The sequence below is a fragment of the Serinus canaria genome, chromosome 8, assembly GCF_022539315.1.
Source record: "Serinus canaria isolate serCan28SL12 chromosome 8, serCan2020, whole genome shotgun sequence".
NCBI classification, from domain to species: Eukaryota; Metazoa; Chordata; class Aves; order Passeriformes; family Fringillidae; genus Serinus; species Serinus canaria.
The window spans coordinates 20,839,231-20,859,705 of record NC_066322.1 but is presented as its reverse complement, the minus strand read 5'-3'; the positions used below and the strand labels follow the sequence as shown (position 1 = coordinate 20,859,705).

The following is a 20,475-nucleotide window of genomic DNA, read 5'->3' as shown; positions in this document are numbered from 1 at the left end:
CTGGGGTTTTCTTTGTTACCTGTATAATTCAATTAGAGATGAGAGTGTAAGATGTGTATTTGTGTACGTAGGTATATCAGGACTGTTCTGATAGAGACTGTTCCTGCATCTGCTGTTTATGGAATATAGAAAAAAAAGTTTGCAGAAAGAAGTTAAACATGTGTGGACCAAATTAATGGGAAGTCTAAATTAATGCTGGAATATATACTACATATGACATCTCAGGTGTCACTGTCGTGTTGAGATGTCACAGTGCCCGCTCAAGGGTCTCTTTTTGGCTCTTTATAAGTTGTCATCTCATTGTGTACTTTGTCATGATTTAAACCCAAAGGTATTCTGTTTATTTGAACACATCTTGCTTGAAGTGATCTATCTTCACTGCATAATCAAATCAAGTGACAAGGACACCCTGTTAATCAAATGTGACTGAGCATAATAAAGGAAAGGTTATTTTGTACAATGTAAAGCTAACAAGCAGTGACCTTAGACTGCATCCAGGACTGACATTTGCTTCAGGGCTATAGTCTGAAATGTTTGGTTTATCTCTTTAGTTCTGTGTTCATGATATATAGACCTTTTGAAGAACATCTAATTTCTGTGACTTGTTTCTTAGAACAGGCAACTGAATGAACTATTTTGTCTCTAGGTAAATGAGCATTTGAAAGACATCATGGAACAGGAGCAAAAACTAAAGGAGCATCACAGTGCAGAATCTGCAGGAGGTCAAAAGGTAGGTGGAGGAGTTAAAATATGTTAAGCAAGAATGAGCATTTATCTGTAAACAGGCATTGAACTTTTAACTGCTTTTTAAAGAAAGCAAACTTGTAGTAATAATTTCATTATTAGTTTTATCACTTTCATGAAAGTACACATTTAAAAATAACAGAGTTGCACTTTTTATAGCCAGTTATCCTTTCTGACAAATAAATCTTTGATAGCAGGGAAACATCTGTTACATTAGTGCTAAGAAATTTAAGAATAATGACTACTTTTGAGTGAATTAAAACCCCTGAGAGATCTGATATGAAAAGGACCAGAACATTTTGTCATGGTTTTTAATTTTTTTTTCCTTGTGTATTGCATGAATGTCAAAAGAGAGATCTGTACCTGATATCATGGGAAGGATTGCTCTGGCTATGATCCAAAATACTGGCTGATTACAGGTTTTATTATCTATAAAATAAAAAGAGATTGGTTGATTCCCTTTCCTAACAGGATTTTTTTTCTTTTGTTTGCAGAGCTCAGTTAATTCAGTAGCATTATATGCCCACCAAAATACATAGGGATAGCAGACAGTTCCAGAGTGTGTAAAATCCCTTGCTTCAGAAAGATCCTTTACCCTAGTGTGATATAACTCTTATTGAAGAATTGGTAATCAGTCTGAACACCTTCTGGATTTATCCCTGCACGTGAATGCAGAGCAGATTTCCAAGCTGCTGCAAGGCTGTAATCCTTCCCAGCCTGGCCTGTTCTCACCTAAGCTGCTGCCTCCTTTTCAGTGCCACTCTGAGGGAGTGGCAGGTTGCCAGCCTGGATTCAATGCTCAGCTTCAAAAAATGTGATTGTAGTGAATATCTTTGCATTGGTAGGGGTTTTTTAATGTAAGGAATGCCAGTGAAGGCTAATGTGACTCAGTGAAAGAAAATGGTGGTTGTTACAATAATAGTGTGACCCTGGTGCACACACCCTGCCATGGAAAATTTAAACTGTGTTCAGTAGTGATAGTAGCATAGAAGTCTGGAGAATAAGACGTCCTTGGCAAGTTCATTTCTCAAATTTAGATAAAACAAAGTAAACAGAGGCCAGAGAGATAACCTGTGTTCCTCTGTCCTCTAGTGGTTTTTCTTTTTCCTGAAAATAATGGTAGGATGTTTTATGTGGTTTGTAGGTCATTTGGAAAGATGAGAGCAATTTTGAAAAACAAAACTGCGTGAGAGTATGATAAACAAATATATATCAAAGTGAAAACTATTGTCAGAGCAATTCCATAAAATTATATGATTTTTAAAAATTCTGTAATATTTATTTTCACTTATAGTTTGCAACTTATATTAAGAGTAAAAGGATAAAATTTTTAGTTTATAATTTATCTTCACTGTCAACATTTTAAAATAAATTATTGAAAGATTTATATAGTCTGTAACTGATCCATAAATGGACTCAGGGGAATAAGACGTTTACCTAAAAAATGGTATTGTGGTGTTTTGGATGAGTTGTAAAGCTGTAACAGAACAGAAGAGCCAGGTTTTGTTGACCAAGGTACAAATGCATTGGCAAAATAGCAAAATGAAACAGTTGCCAAATCATTGAAAAAATGTGTATTTAAAGCCCTCTCTTCTGTACACTGAATTTTTGATAGTATTCTCCCAGGTATATGTTAGGTTTTTTGGCTCACTAGGGGATCAGCTGCACATTGTCAAGTAAGGTATTCTGTGCTTGGGGGCTGTATTAGCATGAGGATTATTTAACTGCAGGTTTTCTTTGAGAACCTGTTCAACTGATGGTTAATTTACTGCTCTGGTATCTCAGCTTTTCTTTTAGTCATGTCTCACAGTATTTCCCAAGTTTCCACTTACTCTTCTTAAAGGTAATGGTCACTGCATGCATGCAAACATCTGAGGTTTAGAAACATGTGAAACATCCCAACTAAACCCTGAATTCCTTAACTGAGGATTGTACTGAATGCTGGCTTTACAAGGAAAACTAATGCAGGTGCATTGGATGAGTCCATTGCATGCAATCAGATTTAAATTCTGAATGCCCCTTCTGCTGATTAGAGATGGCCAAGCAAACATGGGAAGAATACATAATTTTAGTCAACAAGGAAACCTCTTCTTTAGGTTGAATTTCTGGTCAAGAAGCAGGAAAATTAGGTACCTATAAGGTGAAGCAAAGTTAACATGTCAATTTTAAAATCACTTCATCATTTCCTACAGTTACACATTTGTAAATTAACCAGTTGTGAAAAATAATTTCAGAGTAGCCCTCAAACCTGCCAAACTTGTGTTACTGTGTTGTTATAGAACTGTGGTGAATCTTTTTCAACAAAGAGTAAATTTCTACATCAGATTATCGGATGCTACAAATTATAAAATATTCCTGTTTTCTGTGTCTGGATAGATAAAATCAGTATTAACAGATTATGAGGTTGCTTTTGTTTTCTTTCCCTGTCTCCTGCTACTAGCTGTCTGTAGAAGATAAGAGAGGAAGGAGTGTGTATGATTTTTAGTTCCAGGTAGTCCTCTGTGGACCTTGATCAGCTGGTGATTTGTGGTAACCTCATCTTTTTCTGGTAGAGTCTGCATCTCTTTTCAGAATTAGGATTTCAAGTTTTGTAGTAAATAGCTTTGATTTTCAGGCTTCCACCGAATAATATGTAGTGAATGTACAGTTGCACTGATTAAATTGCTGGTTTTCAGTGTAGTTGGAGCTTTCCCAAAAACATGTTGTTCTTCTGTCTGCTTCTGTGGTTTAGAGTGAATCAGTCTTAACAGATTTAAGTCAAATGCAAATCCTATGAGAGAAACAAATGTAACTTCATTTAAGTACCTGAATTCTTCAAACTTTTTGTAAGATCAGTTTAAACAGTGCAACCTCTTGTGTGAAGGTTAAACACTAACACTGTAGTTCCACTTTCCACTAGAATTTAATGTTTCATAAATCCACACTGCTACCAAAAGCTAACCTGTCAAGAAGAAAAGTTTGCAGCAGAATCAGCTTCTTGATCCAATCAGTGCACAGCTGCATGAACACAAATGATGGTGCAAGGAAGATGGCAGAAACAAGCAGTTAATGAAAAGCATGACTGTCATGTTTGGGCACCATGAGTTTATGTGGAAATAAGTTTATCATAGCCATGTTTCAAAATTTTTGTAGGGGGGATAAAAAAGTCATAGTGTAAAACCATAGGTCCTCAACCTGAGGGACTTTTGTTCTTTCAGCTTTTTAGGTTGGTTGGTTGGTTGTTTTGTGGGATTTTATTTTGGTTTTGTTGTTGTTGTTTTAAATATTGGGAAGAAGTCAGCCAGGATTCTTTGCTTAGTTTGTTTCATAATGACTGATTCTTGTGAAGTTCCAGGGCAAAAAAGTTTGTTCTTGCTGATCTGAAGTGACGGTTCAACAGCCACTGAATTCCCAGGTTGCCCAAGTGACTTCATCTTTTCTTTAATCTCTTTTTCTTTATGTGGCCTTAGAAAATGTATACTTATGAATCTTATGGTATGTTTGAATTTAAATTTTACAAGTCTTTCACCTCTTTGAAGCATATTCATAGTCATCTCAATCACAGTTTCAACCAGGTGAATAAATAAAAATATATCTTGGATTACTGGTCTTTGGAATTGAAACAAATGTGTGCTTTTTCCAAAGAGTACTCTTCTTCAGCCTAGCATTACATAGACATTGGTAGACTTTTTGAGTCCAGGTCTGAAATGCACTGCACTTTGATAAATGCAAGAACAACATTCCTGTCAGTGTTAAAAAGAATAATAGGCAGCCTAGGTCTGATCTCAGCCAGTTTAGCCAAAACCTTGCTTTATCATAGGGTTTAGGATTCCTGATTGCAGTTGAAAATTGGTTTTCAGTGAGATTAAGGGAAACTGAATCCTGTGTAAAGGTGTGACAGAAATGTCCAGAGCCACACACTGACATGCATCTTAGAGTTGATTTCTTCTAAGTGCCTTTGGGATTCTTTCCTGCTGCAATCCAGTGACATGGAGGAGAGGAGGATGTTGAGAATAGCTGTGTTACTGCTGCACACCCATTAGTGCACAAGAGCTTTTCTCCATAAAAGCTCTGTATCATTAGTACAGTTGTTTTCAAGGTTTTGTAAAAGCACAGTATTTTAACAACTACATAAAATAATAAGGTTCCATAGCAGTTTGTTCCGTGGTAGTTTTAAACTGCATTTTTACAATTTCCAGAAAATATTTATCTTGATTAAAAACAAAATAATTGTTTCCTGCACTTTGCAAGTGGGTTTGATTTTTATTTTTCTACAATGAAAGCAATGGAATGGTGACATTTTCTGTGTGTATTTATAGTACTGGTACATAATATTTTTATTCTTAATACCAGAAGTATTATGGCAGAGTAGAAAAAAATCAGTGTGCTTCAGATTACTATTTTTTTTATTGTGTAGGAGTTTAGAAGTTTATGTATTAGTTCTGATGATTCCTCTGCCAGTAGTCAAAACTCCATCTACATTTCAGGTCATTGCACATCATGCAGCTGATGCTAATGTGATTTGTCATTGTAAAAATATAACTGCCTGTACCTCTTGTTGTCCTGAAAACTGTCATATGATTGTTTAAAAATATTGTTGAATGTTACTGTTTGGCTTGAAGAAACTAACACAAGCTTCACTGCAGTTGGGTGTACTGTACTACAGTGTGTTTATCCCTTTCTTCATTGCTTTAGCTTCCCTGCTTCCCCATGTGTGCTGCTGGAGTTCATTTTGATACTTGTGATATCATGACTTCAAGTCTCAAATGAATTCTTCAGTCGGATTGCATATGTAGAGTACAATTAGATGTGTGAAAGCATTTCATAAAACTGCATTGATCTGACAATCTTTGCTGTTCATGTGGGAAAATTATAATGTTGATCTACAAAGAGTGCAGACATATTTTCCAGTGTTATTGCTGCTAATTAGCTCAATATGCAGAGGTTACAGTGCACTTATGCTTGCCATTAAATTACAACTCACTGTTTTACAAAACTGAGAATGTTAAAGAAAATTGCTTTATAAAAGTAATTTATGAAATCTGATAAAATGTTCCTTTTTTTTTTTTTTCCCCTTTGCTTTTTGCTTTTATCCTTTTTTCCTACTGCTTCCTCTGAAGTCTCCTACCAAATGGTTTTGGAAACTGGTTCCTGTAAGTTTGCCCAACTGCTTCACTTTGATCAAATTGCTTATTTTGGGAATGGCTTTGTCCATGTCATGCTGGTCTAATCATTCATTTCATTTATCTGTATGAGATAATTTTATAAGAGATTGCCCTGCAAAGGAGTGCATACCTGCAGAAGCCTGTTTTGCAAGGTAATCTGTGCAAAAGAAATGTGAGATATGATGCTGGATAAGGAATTACTTTTCAAGCAGTCAGTGGGTTTGTACAAGGCAGTGCTACCTGTTATTAACTCATGTCCAATGAACATTTATAAATTACTTTTTCAGAAACTTTCAGTAAACACATGCAATTTGATACCAATTGTCTTCTAAAAAGAGACTTGCAGAAGTAGCTTTTGGTTGTTGATGCTACATGCAATCTGAAATCTTATTTATTCTAAGCATATGCAATCATTACACCATTCATCTAGAATTCCCCATTTTTTCAGCTGATTTAAGACTGCTGTTAATCTCTCCCCACACAAAATGACCCAAAGCAACCTACTTTTAGTGAGCCTATAATTTCACTAAAAGTAATAAAAAACATTTTTTCATATCTGCAGTAATATAAAGTTGTTTTCTCTGTGCTGTGCCACCTTTGGGTTATCATTATTTTCCTCCGTCATGTAGGAATTCACACTTGATGTCCATTCAGGTTGTTTATTTGGCAAGGTTTGGCTGGGAACAGCTCTTAAGGTATATGCAGAATTGATACTTCTGATCTGAGTTCCAAAGAACTAATTCCCATCTATCATTGCTCTAAAAATTACCAAATAATTGATCTAGCAGTCCCTCAGATGTTTGTTGCCGTAACTAATGAAACACTGTCCTTACATTGCAAAAGAAATTGAAAATAACAAGGCAGTTGCATGTAGGCAACAAGAAAAATTACTCTGTGTCTGGAAAAGTAATTCAAAGGTAGTGTCTCCAGCAGGCTGAGCAGTGTTCAGACTCCTGACAGTCTCTGTGGGCAATTGCTCTGTGAAGGTATCTATTACACTGGTGACACACACACAGATACTCTGCTCTTCACAGTACAGCCCATTAACTTTGTTTTGGAGTTAAGGGAGTATAACTAATTGGAGGGAATAATGCAGAAAAAATAAGATGGACCATGATATCACAAATTTTTTGTCTTATTTTGTCAAAGTAAGGCTACTTGAAAGCAGTTTCAGAATGTCTGTGTTCTGTTTTTGTCTGTGGTGTTGGTTTACTATTGAGTATTTTCCTTTGCATAAATGATATTCAACTCTAAAATACTCCATCTGTTGAGAAGCTAACTCCAGTTTGCCTGCCACTTATCTGTAAACAACTTGAATTAGTGGTATTTATGTCACTTTGTGTTGTTAGCTCAGTAGAAATGCAGTTAAACCCCAGGTGCTACTGATAATACTCAGGCTGCTCTATCACTTGAGCCACTCTTCTGTCTCTCCCCTTTAGAACAGAGCACTTTTCATAGTTACAGACATTCCTGAGCATAGAGGCAGCTAAAACCTCTGATAAGTACATTTATAACCTGTTATCTACTGTATGGTAATGTGTAAGTACATTCATTCTTAATGATTAGCTCTGAGTACACACATCACTTAAGAGAGAGTAGCTGGTGTGCTGTTCATCTTTAACTGACCTTGTTTCTAGGCAAGTGTCTTGACTATACCTAGACTAGGATAAGTGGAATAAGCTCAAAGATGCTAAATCAGGATGGTTTAGGATCTCAGAAACAAGAAGCCTGTGTTACCATTTGTTACAATCAGCTCTAGAGCTTTATAATGTAGAAGTTAATCTTTTGCATTATTGTATATATAAATTTAGTAGCAAACATTGCAGCTGATGAGAAGAGTTTATTCAAATGGAAGTTAATTTAAAATGCAGTTTAATTACCAGTGTTTTTCATTTTTTCAGTATAATTTCTTTTATCTTTTCAACCAAATTGAAATATGATGCCTGCTATACAGTGATGAACCTAGCAGATCAGGTTGTATGAGTTTATATTTCCTGAAGTAATGTTCCTGGCATTCTCTACAATGGCTGAAATCCTCTATGTCCACTTCAAAGATATGACACAGTTTCTAGCATGGGTGGGCACTGTTCATGAGGCCAGTGAAGGCATCATCAAAGTGCAGTGTACTTTTTCACAGGATTTACTGTGTAACATCCCTATATTGTCAATTTCAAATATTTTTGAATACTCCATTAAAAGATACTATTCAAAAGAAAATAATATAAATTAAACAGAGCTTGTAGAATCATGATGTTCAGTCCATTTGCATCTTGTATCTGTTAACATTATTGATGTTTAGTCATAATTAAATTGTGATATTTCAAAGACTTAATTTCAGTCATGTTGAGGGGGACATACATGGACATAAAAACATGGAATTTGAAACTTAGAGCATTTTCATCGTAGTGGGTCACTGGATTGCAATAGAGTGAGGGAGATTAAACTTTCACTGCAATTATAATTGACCTATTTCATTATATATACTAGGGAATATTAAGAACATGAAGAAAAGAATATTAATAATGCATAACAGGAACATGATTTTTGTTTGGTGTGAATGTTTTCTCTAGCACACAAAAATGGGATTTCCATTTTTATAAAGCGTATTTGGCACACAAATGCAACTACACTGAAAGCATGAACTTACAACTAAGTCTCAGGGGGGTTTTTAAATATTAATTGGTTGAGGTATAAGTTCTCTGGGCCAAGCACAAGCCTTTTTTTTTCTAGAACTGATGTGGCTGCTGTTGCCAGATTAGGCTTTTAGTTCTTAGGCCAGTTAGGGGACACTGACATTCACTAAAATAATGCCATGTGATCCTTGACAGAAATCCAGTGACAGTAAGTACAGCCCTCGGGGTGAGTCTGTGGTTCCACAGACCTTTTTGCATGCGCAGTTGGCCTAAACAATTCCTACTCCTCCATAAAACCTCCATCCCTGCTCATGCACTCATTCACTGCAGAAACACAGGAGGAGAGGGTTGCTGTAGCTGGACCAATGGTTTTGGTACAGTCCCATCAGTAATTGTTCCAGCACGGCCAAAAGGTGGAGAGTGGGAGGTAAGAACAGTCACTTTTAGCCTTGCTGGGAAGAGTGATTTCTACAAAGACTTCTGAGAGTCCCTGCAGGGAGACTTGCAGTTCAGTGGGTATAGATGCATTTAAATAGCATAAGATTAACTCAGAAACTCTTTGCTGCTCGTAGGGAGTTCTGTGGTATGAGTACAGCAGTAACCCTTCACTACTGTTTTAAAAAGGTCTTGGTAAATAATACTAACAAATTAAAATCTATACCACTTTCTTCCACCTCCATTTGCTTTCCCAGGAAGAAGTGAAAAAAAATAGGAATGATGTTAAGTCCATTTTTTCAGTAAGCCCTCCTCTCTTATTACAAAAAACACCCACAACCCATTGAAAATATATTCACTGCAGACAAATGCTATATTGATATTCTAACCTAAGGATCTCCTTATATGCTGACTGGATTTTTGAAATATTTCCATTTATTACTGGGTCACTGCATGGTCATAACTGTTGACCATTAATTTTTCTCTATGTTTGTGACTGCTTACACATTCTAGTAATAAAAATAGAGTTGATCAAATGCAGATTTCCTTGTTTCTGAATTTGTCATGAGTCAGTTGTATGAATAAGATTTTGGGCAAAATACTTAAGTGTGTTAACTTCAGAGTCATGCAACTTGCCTGTAAAGTGAAGTTGCAGTTGTCATAGTTGAGACAAGGGCTTGTCTCACTATGTTTGCACACAGATAATTTTTGATTGTGTAATAATGACTGCTGAATTTTAATTAAGGTATAGAATGTAAATTAGTTTAGTCTGCTATAGAGAGATCATCAAAACTTGGTAGTTTTGAAGGCTAAGTTCAGTATTAGCATTGTTCCTTTCCTCTTGGATATTATTAAGATAATTATTAGATATTAGAATATTAAATACTATATTATCCTGTTTAAAATGTAGCATGGCATGAATAGTTTTAGGAAATAGAATAGCTATTTCTTGAATACTGCTTTTTCACTAACAGTGTAAAACCTACAGTATGACTCTGTTTCTTCAAACATTCTTCTTCATACATTCTTTCTTTCTCTAAATGTCTCCATTCCGAATTGTAGGCTCGTTACCGGAAGGAGCAAACGTTACTGAAGCAGCTGCCCTGCATTCCCTTGGTGGAGAATCTGCTGAAGGATGGTACAGATGGTTGTGCTCTAGCAGCCCTGATCCACTTCTACTGTCCAGATATCATTAAACTGGAGGGTAGGTCTGGCGTATCTCTCAACTTGTATACATGGCCATAAAAGTTTAAATGTTTGTGTTTGAGAACTGTGTGAAGGAAGGTGCTTAAATGCAGTACCCAACAGGCACAATTTGAATATGGTGGGTTTAATTTAAACTTTGTGCCTATTTCTTTTTATATTTAAATAAAAGGAGCCCAGATGTCCTTCCCTGGTGTGCTTGCTTTTATGTTGCCACACTAAAATAAACATACTTGAAACTACCTGCAAAACTCTTATTTTTGAAGCTGCATAAGTGTTTTTTGTGCATCTGAGTAGTTACAGATATAAAACTTAGAGGAGTTTAGAGCTAGGCTCTGCATAGCTTCACAGCATGGCAAATAGTTGCTCTGTATTCTAAGCTTTTAGTTCACCTGAGATCTATCTGAATCATTTATAGAGTAACCAAAATGTATAGTGTGGAATGTATTGCTGTCATGCTGTTCTCTAATAGCAATTGTCTGTGATGATGAGCAGTTTCATCTCATTCTTTTGCTCAGAAGCCTGGTAAAGTTATACCTTCCTCTTGGCAGCTAAGAGCTGTAGAATGTCTTGGCAGCTAACACCCATCATTTTCTGCCTGTGTTCTTTCTATGATACCTTTGATGTCGTGGGAACACTTATACAGAAACATCCTGAGAAATGCAGGAATATGGAGAAGGGTTTAGAGCTTGCTAAGGACTGAAATCTGGAATTCATATTCACAACCACTTTATAGGGAGCTTTCAGCACAGGAGCCATTGAAGATGAAAGGCACAAAGATGCATTCATTCACCTTTCTTCTGCAGCTTGAGAATTTTGATAAATAGAACTTTCAATTTACATAAATATAGCAGCCAAATGCATACTATTACATGAGATTAGGGAAGAGTTAGAACTTGGGTGGTATTGACTGTGGTAACACCTGGTGCCTCTGTCCTGTTCCAGCATGGCTGAGAACACAGACACTCTGAAAGATCTTGTGTGCCTTATGTGACCAGCACCTTCCCCCAGCATCTGCCTTTGAACAGGGCAAGGCACATGTCATCTTTGGAACTTCAGTTTTAATATTCTTGTTAGATGTCCCGACATCATCTTCCCTAAAGATACAAATGTGCATGTCATTGTCTCAGAAGTAAATTCAAAGGTATTCCAAAGCAGCTGGAAACACTTTAGTAAGATTTTGCTCATCTTCCCTGTACTTAGGTAATAGTTTTTGATGCATGTTGAATTTTACTGAGGTTTGGTTCTGTACTGAAACTGAAGAAGGCAGGTAATAAAAATACATATGCAAAAATGCTTAAAAATGCATTAACAAAAAAGACAAAAGTATTCTAGGGTTCTCTGTAGTCTGAAATAGCATTAAGTCTTCATTTCACTTTCAAATCTAGGTTTCCTTGAAGGAATACAGAACTAGAAAGGACTCCCATCGAGTCAAGAAGTTGACTCTTGTACAGAATTATATAATCCCTTTCTTAAACTTATCTTATTCTATCTTAAAACTGTCAAACTGTTGGAAATCTGTACTCTTCTTACCCTCTGTTCCTTTTTTTTTTGACATGATTTTAAATTTCATTCTTGGTTTTTACCAACCTATTCTTGTTTTTTACATAACCTGTCTTACATGCCTTTGTTGTTCCTGCAGCAGTATCCTTTGGTTTGAATAGTTTCTAATCTGATGTTCACATTTTTGATTTGTTTTCTTCTTCTTGTTTTAGCCCAGGCTACTGAACCAAGCCTTTTCAGTCTCCCTTGCTGAAGTGGATTTCCATTCTCATTGTTATCCTCAACAGTCTTCCTCTGTAACTTGTGTAGTTTGGGTTTACTGTTCTTGACTGTAGAGGGTTGTAATCATACAGAAAAATCTAGACTGACATCCCATTCCTGCTCTGTTTAGTGCTCCTCTGTCGCTGCTGGAAATGAATTTTAGCATCATCTTAGTTTTTTCCATAGCTGCACGATGCCAAAGGCACACATGTCTACACTAGGTGATGACTCCCTGTTCCATATCACCTTCAGTCAGTGAATCACTTTAGAGTTTTATTAGAATCAAATGTTTGACTCACATTTTGCATTTCTGAATTGAATCTCATTTCAGTCAGTTTAGTCAAACATTTTTTCCTATTGATCATCATCTGTGGATTTGGAATTATGGACTATGTCTGATTTTCTTCAGTGTGGGAATCCTTATCCTGCTGGGATCAAAGTAGATTCTTTTTATGAAGAAAACCTTTATCCTTAACAATTCAAAACTTCTGTGGAGTTCTGTCTTACATTGTTGCTTTAGCAAAAAAATCTGATGCATGCTCTGGAAGTATATTTAATTCTTTTCTTCAGTCCTTTTTTTTAAGAGGACTGTCTTTTTTTCATGGGACTTCTTATTGCTACTTACCTTTCCAAGAAGCAATTATAAAAGGACAACAGAGGCTATCTGGGCTTAAATACTAGTCAGAGAATACTGTGTAACTCCACAAGTCTGTTCACAGCCACCACTGCGTTGTCTTTAAATGGCACTTTCAGAGAGTGATAATTCATATAACAGCCTTCAGCTCCTTGGAAAATCTCATCTCAAACATCTCAATCCACAAAAAAGAATACCTAAGACCAGGCTGTTTTTTTGTGAAGATTCAGGCTTGTTGATGCTAAAATGTGTTCTTGTTTAAAGACAAAGATCTAATATGTACAGAGAAATGTATGAAAAAATGTGTCTATTTCTTACTGCTGTTACTCTACAGAAAACCTAATTATAAAAAGAAAATATATTAGTGATTAGATGTATTTTTTCATTATATGGAAATAGTTGGGATGATAGAACAACTTACATTTTCACAAAAGGCAAACAGAAACAAATTAACTTCTCAATGGTGAAAAACAAAATTAATTTTTACAAAAATATCTAAATGTTTAGAAATGCAAAGATAAAATGTAAATTAATAATTTCTTTAATTTCTGAATTAGAAAAATAAAAGTCTTTGGTCGGGAGGGTTTGGAGCAGAAATTATGTCTGAAATTATCCAGTAAATGCTCCTGAATCTGTAAAAGCCAAAAAGCACTTTTTTGCAAATCTGGAGTTGTATCTAATCTTTGCTTGTTTTCTTCTTTTTTAGATATTTGTTTGAAAGATACAATGTCTTTAGCTGACAGCCTGTATAATCTACAGCTGATTCAAGAATTTTGTCAAGAATACCTCAACCAGTGTTGCCATTTCAGCCTTGAGGATATGCTCTATGCAGCTTCTTCAATAAAGGTAAAAATAAAACAATTAAACACAAATGCAAGCAACATCCACAGAACTGTTTTGTTAATGCTATGTTTAGTCTTTTGTAGTCTGCTGCTGTATGGCTTCTCTTTGGACACAGCATGCAAGACACAAATTTCAGCAGAATGAAAAGCCACCTTCTTTTGGCCATTATGTTTTCCTAGTAATTTCAAAGGTTTTTTTAAAAAGCACTTGTGAAGGGATTTGTAAGAGCTTTGATTTTGTGCAAAACTATTTCCCACTTTATCTTCTTTCTTATTAATAAATAGTTGAAGTCTGCAATCTGCAATATTTCTGTTGAAATGTAATAGTGATCTGCATTAGTTTAAATATATCAAGGCCTTAACAAAGGGAGGAAATATTAAGGACTTGTTTACGGAATTATTACTCACTGTTCTTACTCATTTCTGTATACACAATTTCTTGGGATTTAATCTTAAAGCTCTTTTACTTTTGTAAAAGTGTAAATTTCTGAGTTAATTTCTGAGTTAAATTTTTTTGAACAACCAATGCCCTGATGCCCCAAATACGAGCAGCAACACAATTCCAACAAAAACAGTTGTTTGAATAAGCAATTAAGTGTATTCCATCAATCTAAGATTTTGCTCTTTTAGAAAGAGGAAAATAAAGTATTATTCTGTAATTCTTTCAGCCTATGCAGAAAGAAAAGGAGCAACTGAATGATTTTTTGTCTAATTGTAATTTTAATTTTCCATTATTATATTTCACCAAGACTTTCTTCTATGTAAAACATACTTCATTTGCTTAAGATTCTTGTTGGCTTGCCTTTAGGGAATGAAATATTATTTTTCTGAAGTCAGCATATCCATTGCAGATGGGATGTAATTGGTTTCTAAATATCTGGGTCATTTCACTGCTTTTATGATTTTCTAGCAATCTCACAAGCAGAGTCACAGAGGCCGGAGCTTGAATACAGCTTTGTTGTCTCCTGTAGGGTTGAACCCAGTCCTTTCCAAATAAGTAATGAGCTGCCAGGGTGAGTAAGGGCAGTAGGACCTAAGTCTAGACTACTTAGCTGTTGCTGCTTTATTTTGTGTGTACAAAGTTGTGTGGTGCTTTCAGGCAGCTTTTGGTGGTGTTAGATTTCACATGCAGTGATCTGCCTCCGTGCTGGTGAAGTGTCTGCTGCATTGCAGTCTGCCTTGGCTGCACCTCCTGTCCTACAGCCACACTCAGTGGGCTTGAGCAGGACTCCTTCACTGCGTTTTGGTGTTTCTCTCTGTTTACAGATACATGGAATAAATGCAACTGATTATTCTTGTTTTGATTCATGACAATTGGTCATACCATTTTTATAGTAATGCCTTGAATTATTTCTCAAACCAGTATGCACTAGGAAGCTTCAATTACAAAAAAACAAACTTTAGTAAATATTTTGTCAATATCCCAATGCACCAGACTTTACACTTTTAACTTAGTGATTTTGCTGTTTCTGAACACTGGTTTTAGACAGGATTTAGAGTTCTTTCAAAGAGTTAGAGTATTTCTAGATCTGAGAAAGCCCTTTTGTGATCATGTTTTTACAAGTTGCTGTGGCATGGATGCTTATTTAGATGTAAATGCTACAAAGCAAGGCTGCCAAGTTTTTCTTCTAAAACTTGGCATGGAAACTTCAGCTAGTGTTGTAAACTCTGTTTTTCCAGTGTTAAGAATTAATTTGTTTAAAAAATAAATTAATTGTTAAAGGAGTTTCTCCTTAGTTTTCCAGTGCATCTGAGTAGATTAAATTTCAATAAATGTGTTTATTCTCCAATGAATTTTATTGTCACTTTAAACAACCTTGTACTGTGAATGGATATTTTAAATATTGCACATTGAGTTATACTGGTTTGTGGAAGCTACTCATTTCAGCCTACAAAATGTACATAATATGAAGTCTTAGGATTTGTAGAGGTGTGTGTCTGTTAATCAGTAGAAATTCCTGTCTGTTTTCAGAGTGGCTCATAGTGCACAGTAGGTGCCACTGTGCTTCTGGCTTACAAACCTCTTACATTCAGAGTGGTGACAGAAAAAGTAAAAAATACCAACTGCTGATATCTTACTGGAAAAAGCCTCAAGAAAAAAATCTCAGCAGAGTTTTTGGACTTACAGTGCCGTGCCTTGTGTGGTCCTAGAAATTACAGTAGGTATCCTGGCTTGCTGCTGGTTCTTGAGAAGGAAGGGAGCAGAACCTCTTAAGTGATCACAAACTACATACCTTACATTCTTCCCAGGGCACCTTGCACTGTCCTGGCACATTAAATCAAGGGAGGTTAGAGATAGGATATGATGCAGAAATTTAGTGCAGCGCTTGACCAAGATGACACTGCCTGATTTCAGTTTTTCCATCAAAATGCACAGAAAGACAGTGACTTCACTTAAGCATCCTAAGTCTTTGATAGAGGCTCTGAGATTTCCCAGCAGATGAAACTTGCCTTAGTTCTGGTTTAGCACAGAGGAGAAATAAGCTTTGTCTGGATTTCTAGACAGCTTTAATGTGTCATAATCAAAGGAAGCAGAAAGTTTTGTTGCTCCTTATTGCCTGTTTCTTCTCCTCTAAGAAAAATACATTTGTAAAGTTCTTCATTAGATGTTTACTAAGGCAGGGCTACTGATATTAAAAAAAAAATATTTCAGTACATTCCATGGATGCTTGGGGCACCACCAGGGGACCATACTGGTTCTTGGTTGTTGTCCTTTGAGACAAACACAAGTAGAGAGTGATTACATAAAAATAATCACAATGTTTTCTGAATCCTCCCTGCATATTTAACAAGGGGAAAAAATAGAAATCTCAAGTCTGTCTTTAGTTTGCTTTTTTGCAGATTGCTTTTTTGCCCTTCTCCTGTAAGCAGTTTTATCTTCAGACAGGATTTATTTTTTAAGTATCTTGTTCTTCACCTATATCTGGGAAAGTACACAGAGCTAAAGGAATGTTTCATTGTGACTTGACACGCACTTGTGTTGCCTTTTCAAAGAACAAATTTGAAGAGATAGAAATGTGACATCAGAAGAAGTATGAAGCATAATGTGACATCAGAAGAAGTATGAAGTACCCTGGAGAACCCTAAAGACTTATTGCTTTGTCCCAGCAGTTGATTAGCACTGTGATATAATAGGAGATCTGTAGCATTTGTGCTTTGGTTGTTCAATGGAATGTATAATTACTATAAGGATGTTGTGTGGTCACTGAAGAGAAAGAATTAAAATAAATATCTCACATGCTCCATTTGTCACGTGAGATACATGGAAATTATTTCTAAAAGAGTTAAAAAACACATCTTTGGTCATAATTGATTAGATTCTTGATAATTTCAGATCTTTATCTGCCACTTTGTTCTAGTAGGGCCATAGGCTTCAAATCTAAAACCAAGTCATTTAGGAGGTTAACTGTCAAAGAGGGGATTGACTGACAGCTGGAATCATTTGGTGCCTGCCATGATTTGAGAGTTTACACAGGAACTTGGCACTGCATCAATTGTTAATTGTTGTCTTTTGTAAATGTTCCTTTACCCAAGCCTTTACAAATGTGTAGGTTTGTGTTTTGTTTTCTTAAGTAGTGATCCTAAATTTCTGCTCCTCATTTAATGTACGCATGTTGTACATTCTCTCTTCGCTGATAGAGGATTGATGGTGAGACTCAGACCATACTATTAGAACACTTCTTATTAATTCAACTGCCATTATCAGTAGCATGACTCAGTTATTATTCACACACAGCACTCATTTGCTCACAGAGTTCACACACATACACACAGAGTCAGTTTTACTGGGTTGGAGCCCAGCCCCATGATGTCCCAGAAGCAGGGGCTCATAGTGCAGGGGCTCACTGGTGGGCCACTAGTGACCCACCAGTGGCTTTGGGGAGCACGTGCAGAAAGTTTCTCAAGGGGTCCATTTGTCCCTTGGGGTGTGTATGTACATACAGTCTTTGTCTGCTTGTAATAACTGCAGGTCCTGTAAGGAGCTGGCTGGGTCCTGCTGCTCTGAGCGTGTGGGTTCCTGGGCATTCAGCAGGGCCACAGGGCTCTGCAGCCTTGCTGTTCTGGCAGGGGGGATTGCACGTCCTTCAGCACAGCTGCTGCTTCTCTGGCTGCTCTGTGCTGACATCTCTAGAGTCTGCTCACCCAAGCTGATGCAGAAGGCATATTTGTTAGAATGAAAGCTTTCAGAGTGTGAAATGATGCAAATGTGAGAGATGATTGCTGTGGCTTGGCTGCAAGGGCGTTCCTCTGACCTAGATGTGGTCCAGACTCCAAACTGCAGAATCACAACTAAGCACATGGAATAGGTACCTGATTTTTGCACCTGATTACTAACCAGAGTGGCAGAAAAAACATTTGCACTGTCAAAATCTTTTTTGTTTCAGATCCAGAACTTCTTTTTTTTTCCTACTGCCGAATTGAACAGGAGTATATGATATCTGAAGGGTTGATGGTCTTGAAGGTCTCTTCCAACCTAGTCATTCTGTGATTCATATTAAAAATATTTATTGCACTTGAGCAGTGTTGAATACTTGTACTTTCTGATGTAATATTGATGGTATTTATTTGTAAATAACATAAGCAGAGGCTGTAATCAGCACCAGAGATGTGAAAAATAGTGTTCAAAGACATTGCATAGGTAAACCCTGGAAATTCAGGGCTGTACAATGTCCACATGTGTTGCACAGGTTTCCCACCCACTGCCAGCCAGGCTGCTCACCTAAGCCTGAGCTGGCAATTGGAACCCCTTAAGGACCTGGGAGAGCAGCTGGCTGTGCTTGGTGAGGCATTTATTATGTATGGTGGGAGTCAGTTCAGGCATTTCATTCCCATCTGGCTGGGTTAAAACGATTGAGGATCAGGAATTAAAAGTAAGATTCAACCAGGGAACAGTTTTTTGAGACAGTTTCTCCCTGAGAGGGACCAAATGTTCCTGACTCATTATTTAAAGGGAAGCAGCGTGGTTTGCTTTCACTGATGTTAATCAGCCACTCTTCCCTCTCAGTTCTGGTCTGAAACAAGGCATAGTGGGTTTGAAAACTGACTTTTTGTGGCATTTATTGGCCTGTGGCAGGATGGAGGACAAACTGGTAGTGCTTGGATCATACACAGCTGTAGCCTGGCCTTCTCAAGACAGTTTGTGACACTCCAGTTTTCTGCAGTCTTGAAGCATTTACTTTGGCACTTGTGTAACAAAAAACTGGACGTGACGTTTCCTGGCCCACTGAACAGAGATTTCAATGTGCATCATGGTAAAAATTTCACAGTGTATTTTATGTTCATTTTGAAAAAAATGCTAAAAGCTTCTGTGGCTGCTCTCACACCCAGTTTTAGTGGATGCAAGCCTGATGACAAATTATATGTGTCATTTGTGTATGTGATATTGTGGTTATTCTATAAATGTGCAGATCTAAAACCTATAGGTATTAGGAGGGTCTAATTTATTTGAAGTATTTGAAATAAGTGAGATTAAATGAAATGAAATTAAATGAGACTGTTTAGCTAACAATGATCTCTGAAGCTGCAAGTCTGCCATCTGCTGTTCAGGGGGCTTGAGCCAGCCTGGTCTGCTCAGAGCTTCTTTAGTTTTTATTACTGTTAAAATATTCTTATGTTTCTGAGTATTGTTGTGTGTAAGTGCATGTGATAATCACATGGCAAGCTGTTAGAATTTCTGTCACCGTAATCAAGGCAAAAATCTATGGAAATCATATCTACATTCTTTTGAGTTCTGAATAGCAACATTACTACAGACCCACAGCTAGTTTTTCCAAAAAAATTTGTTACTGATCATCAGTCTTTCCCTACAGTCGTTCAGACTAAAAATAACCTGTGAGAAAACGTGATTTCCATCATGATGGCTCACCATCTGAAGTAGCCTCTGTTCTCAGTGGGCTGTGCAGCACTTTCATTTTTAGTTCAGTAAATACTGCTTTGGTGGCTTTAGAAAAACAAACTGTCTTGCAGCAGCTCAGGACTGTGTAGAAGATATTCTTAGAAGGAATATCTGTCCTTCATAAAATAGTCACACTATGGTGTGTCTGTTTTTTGTTGAAATGCAGCATTTCAACATAAACATGAGAGAAATTAGAGTATCTAAATGCAATATTATTTTGGATGGGAACAAAGCTATGATTAGAACATTTTATGATTTAATATTTTTACTAAAAAATCAAGTCAAAAATATGAAAGTTTGAGGAGAGGCAAGGGGAAGGGGAGAGAATATATATATAAATATAAATATATAAAATATATATATAAATTCAGAGAGAATTTATAATATTTTGAAATTGTAGTATTAAAAATCATATTTGTCTGAGAAGTACTTGTGAGTTTTTCTTGGTCTAAGCTTCCTAATGAAATCAGTGTGTGTTACTGAAATGCTATGCTTGACATTAACTTGAATGGAAAAGATTCTGCTGTGCACTTTTCCTCACTCAGTTCTGTCAAGCTGAATAAACAGCGATGGGGTTTTTCCTATTCTATTTATAACTTCTGTGTAATAGCTGTGCCTGATCCCTTCACCATATAGTACAGTGTAGGAGTAGCTTTTGGTCTGAGTATCCCTTTGCTGAAGTATAGGCTTATCTATGTTAGAAATCTTCAGGAAAAATAAATCTGAAGGAAAAGTGTGAAACAGATACTGAAAATTATATTTTCAAATATACTGATGCAGAATTAAAATTTTTTGTTATCAACACTTTTTTAGTAAATATTTTTTTATTTTAAAATCACGTTCTTAGTTGAAGTCTGTGGTTTGTTTTTGAATTAGAATGACTTTTTTGTTTTGAATTTTTGAAAGAAACTCTTTGAAACAAAGAGTTGTTTATTTATAGCTTCCCAGTTTAATGCATAAGCATTGTTTACGTCTTCAGAATTTCAGACTGGTGGCAAAGGTCTGTGCACCTGCTTGAGCCAGCTCAAACCTGGATGTTTGCTGATCTCCTTCAGCTGATTTTTCTAGATGTGAAGTGGCACTGAAGATGCAGAAGCTTTGGCCTCTGAACTATTTAGCCTCCACAATCAACAACCTTCTGGGCTTTTTGTACTCATGTTCTTGCAGCAGAAACAACTGC

The 20,475-nt window shown here is 36.5% G+C and overlaps 1 protein-coding gene across 4 annotated transcripts in view; it reads left to right on the top strand.

The window, feature by feature from the left end:
- CAMSAP2 (calmodulin regulated spectrin associated protein family member 2) overlaps positions 1–20,475 on the top strand; it is a 78,720-nt gene that overhangs the window by 39,231 nt on the left and 19,014 nt on the right. For 2 of the 4 annotated variants that reach the window (XM_009088472.4, XM_018912087.3), the window contains exons 4-7: positions 647–730; positions 5,844–5,876; positions 10,019–10,160; positions 13,264–13,403. In XM_009088472.4, coding sequence (XP_009086720.3) covers positions 647–730; positions 5,844–5,876; positions 10,019–10,160; positions 13,264–13,403 — 399 coding nt within the window. The remainder of the gene's footprint in view (positions 1–646; positions 731–5,843; positions 5,877–10,018; positions 10,161–13,263; positions 13,404–20,475) is intronic. The other 2 variants (XM_018912088.3, XM_009088473.4) reach the window with 1 other exon arrangement.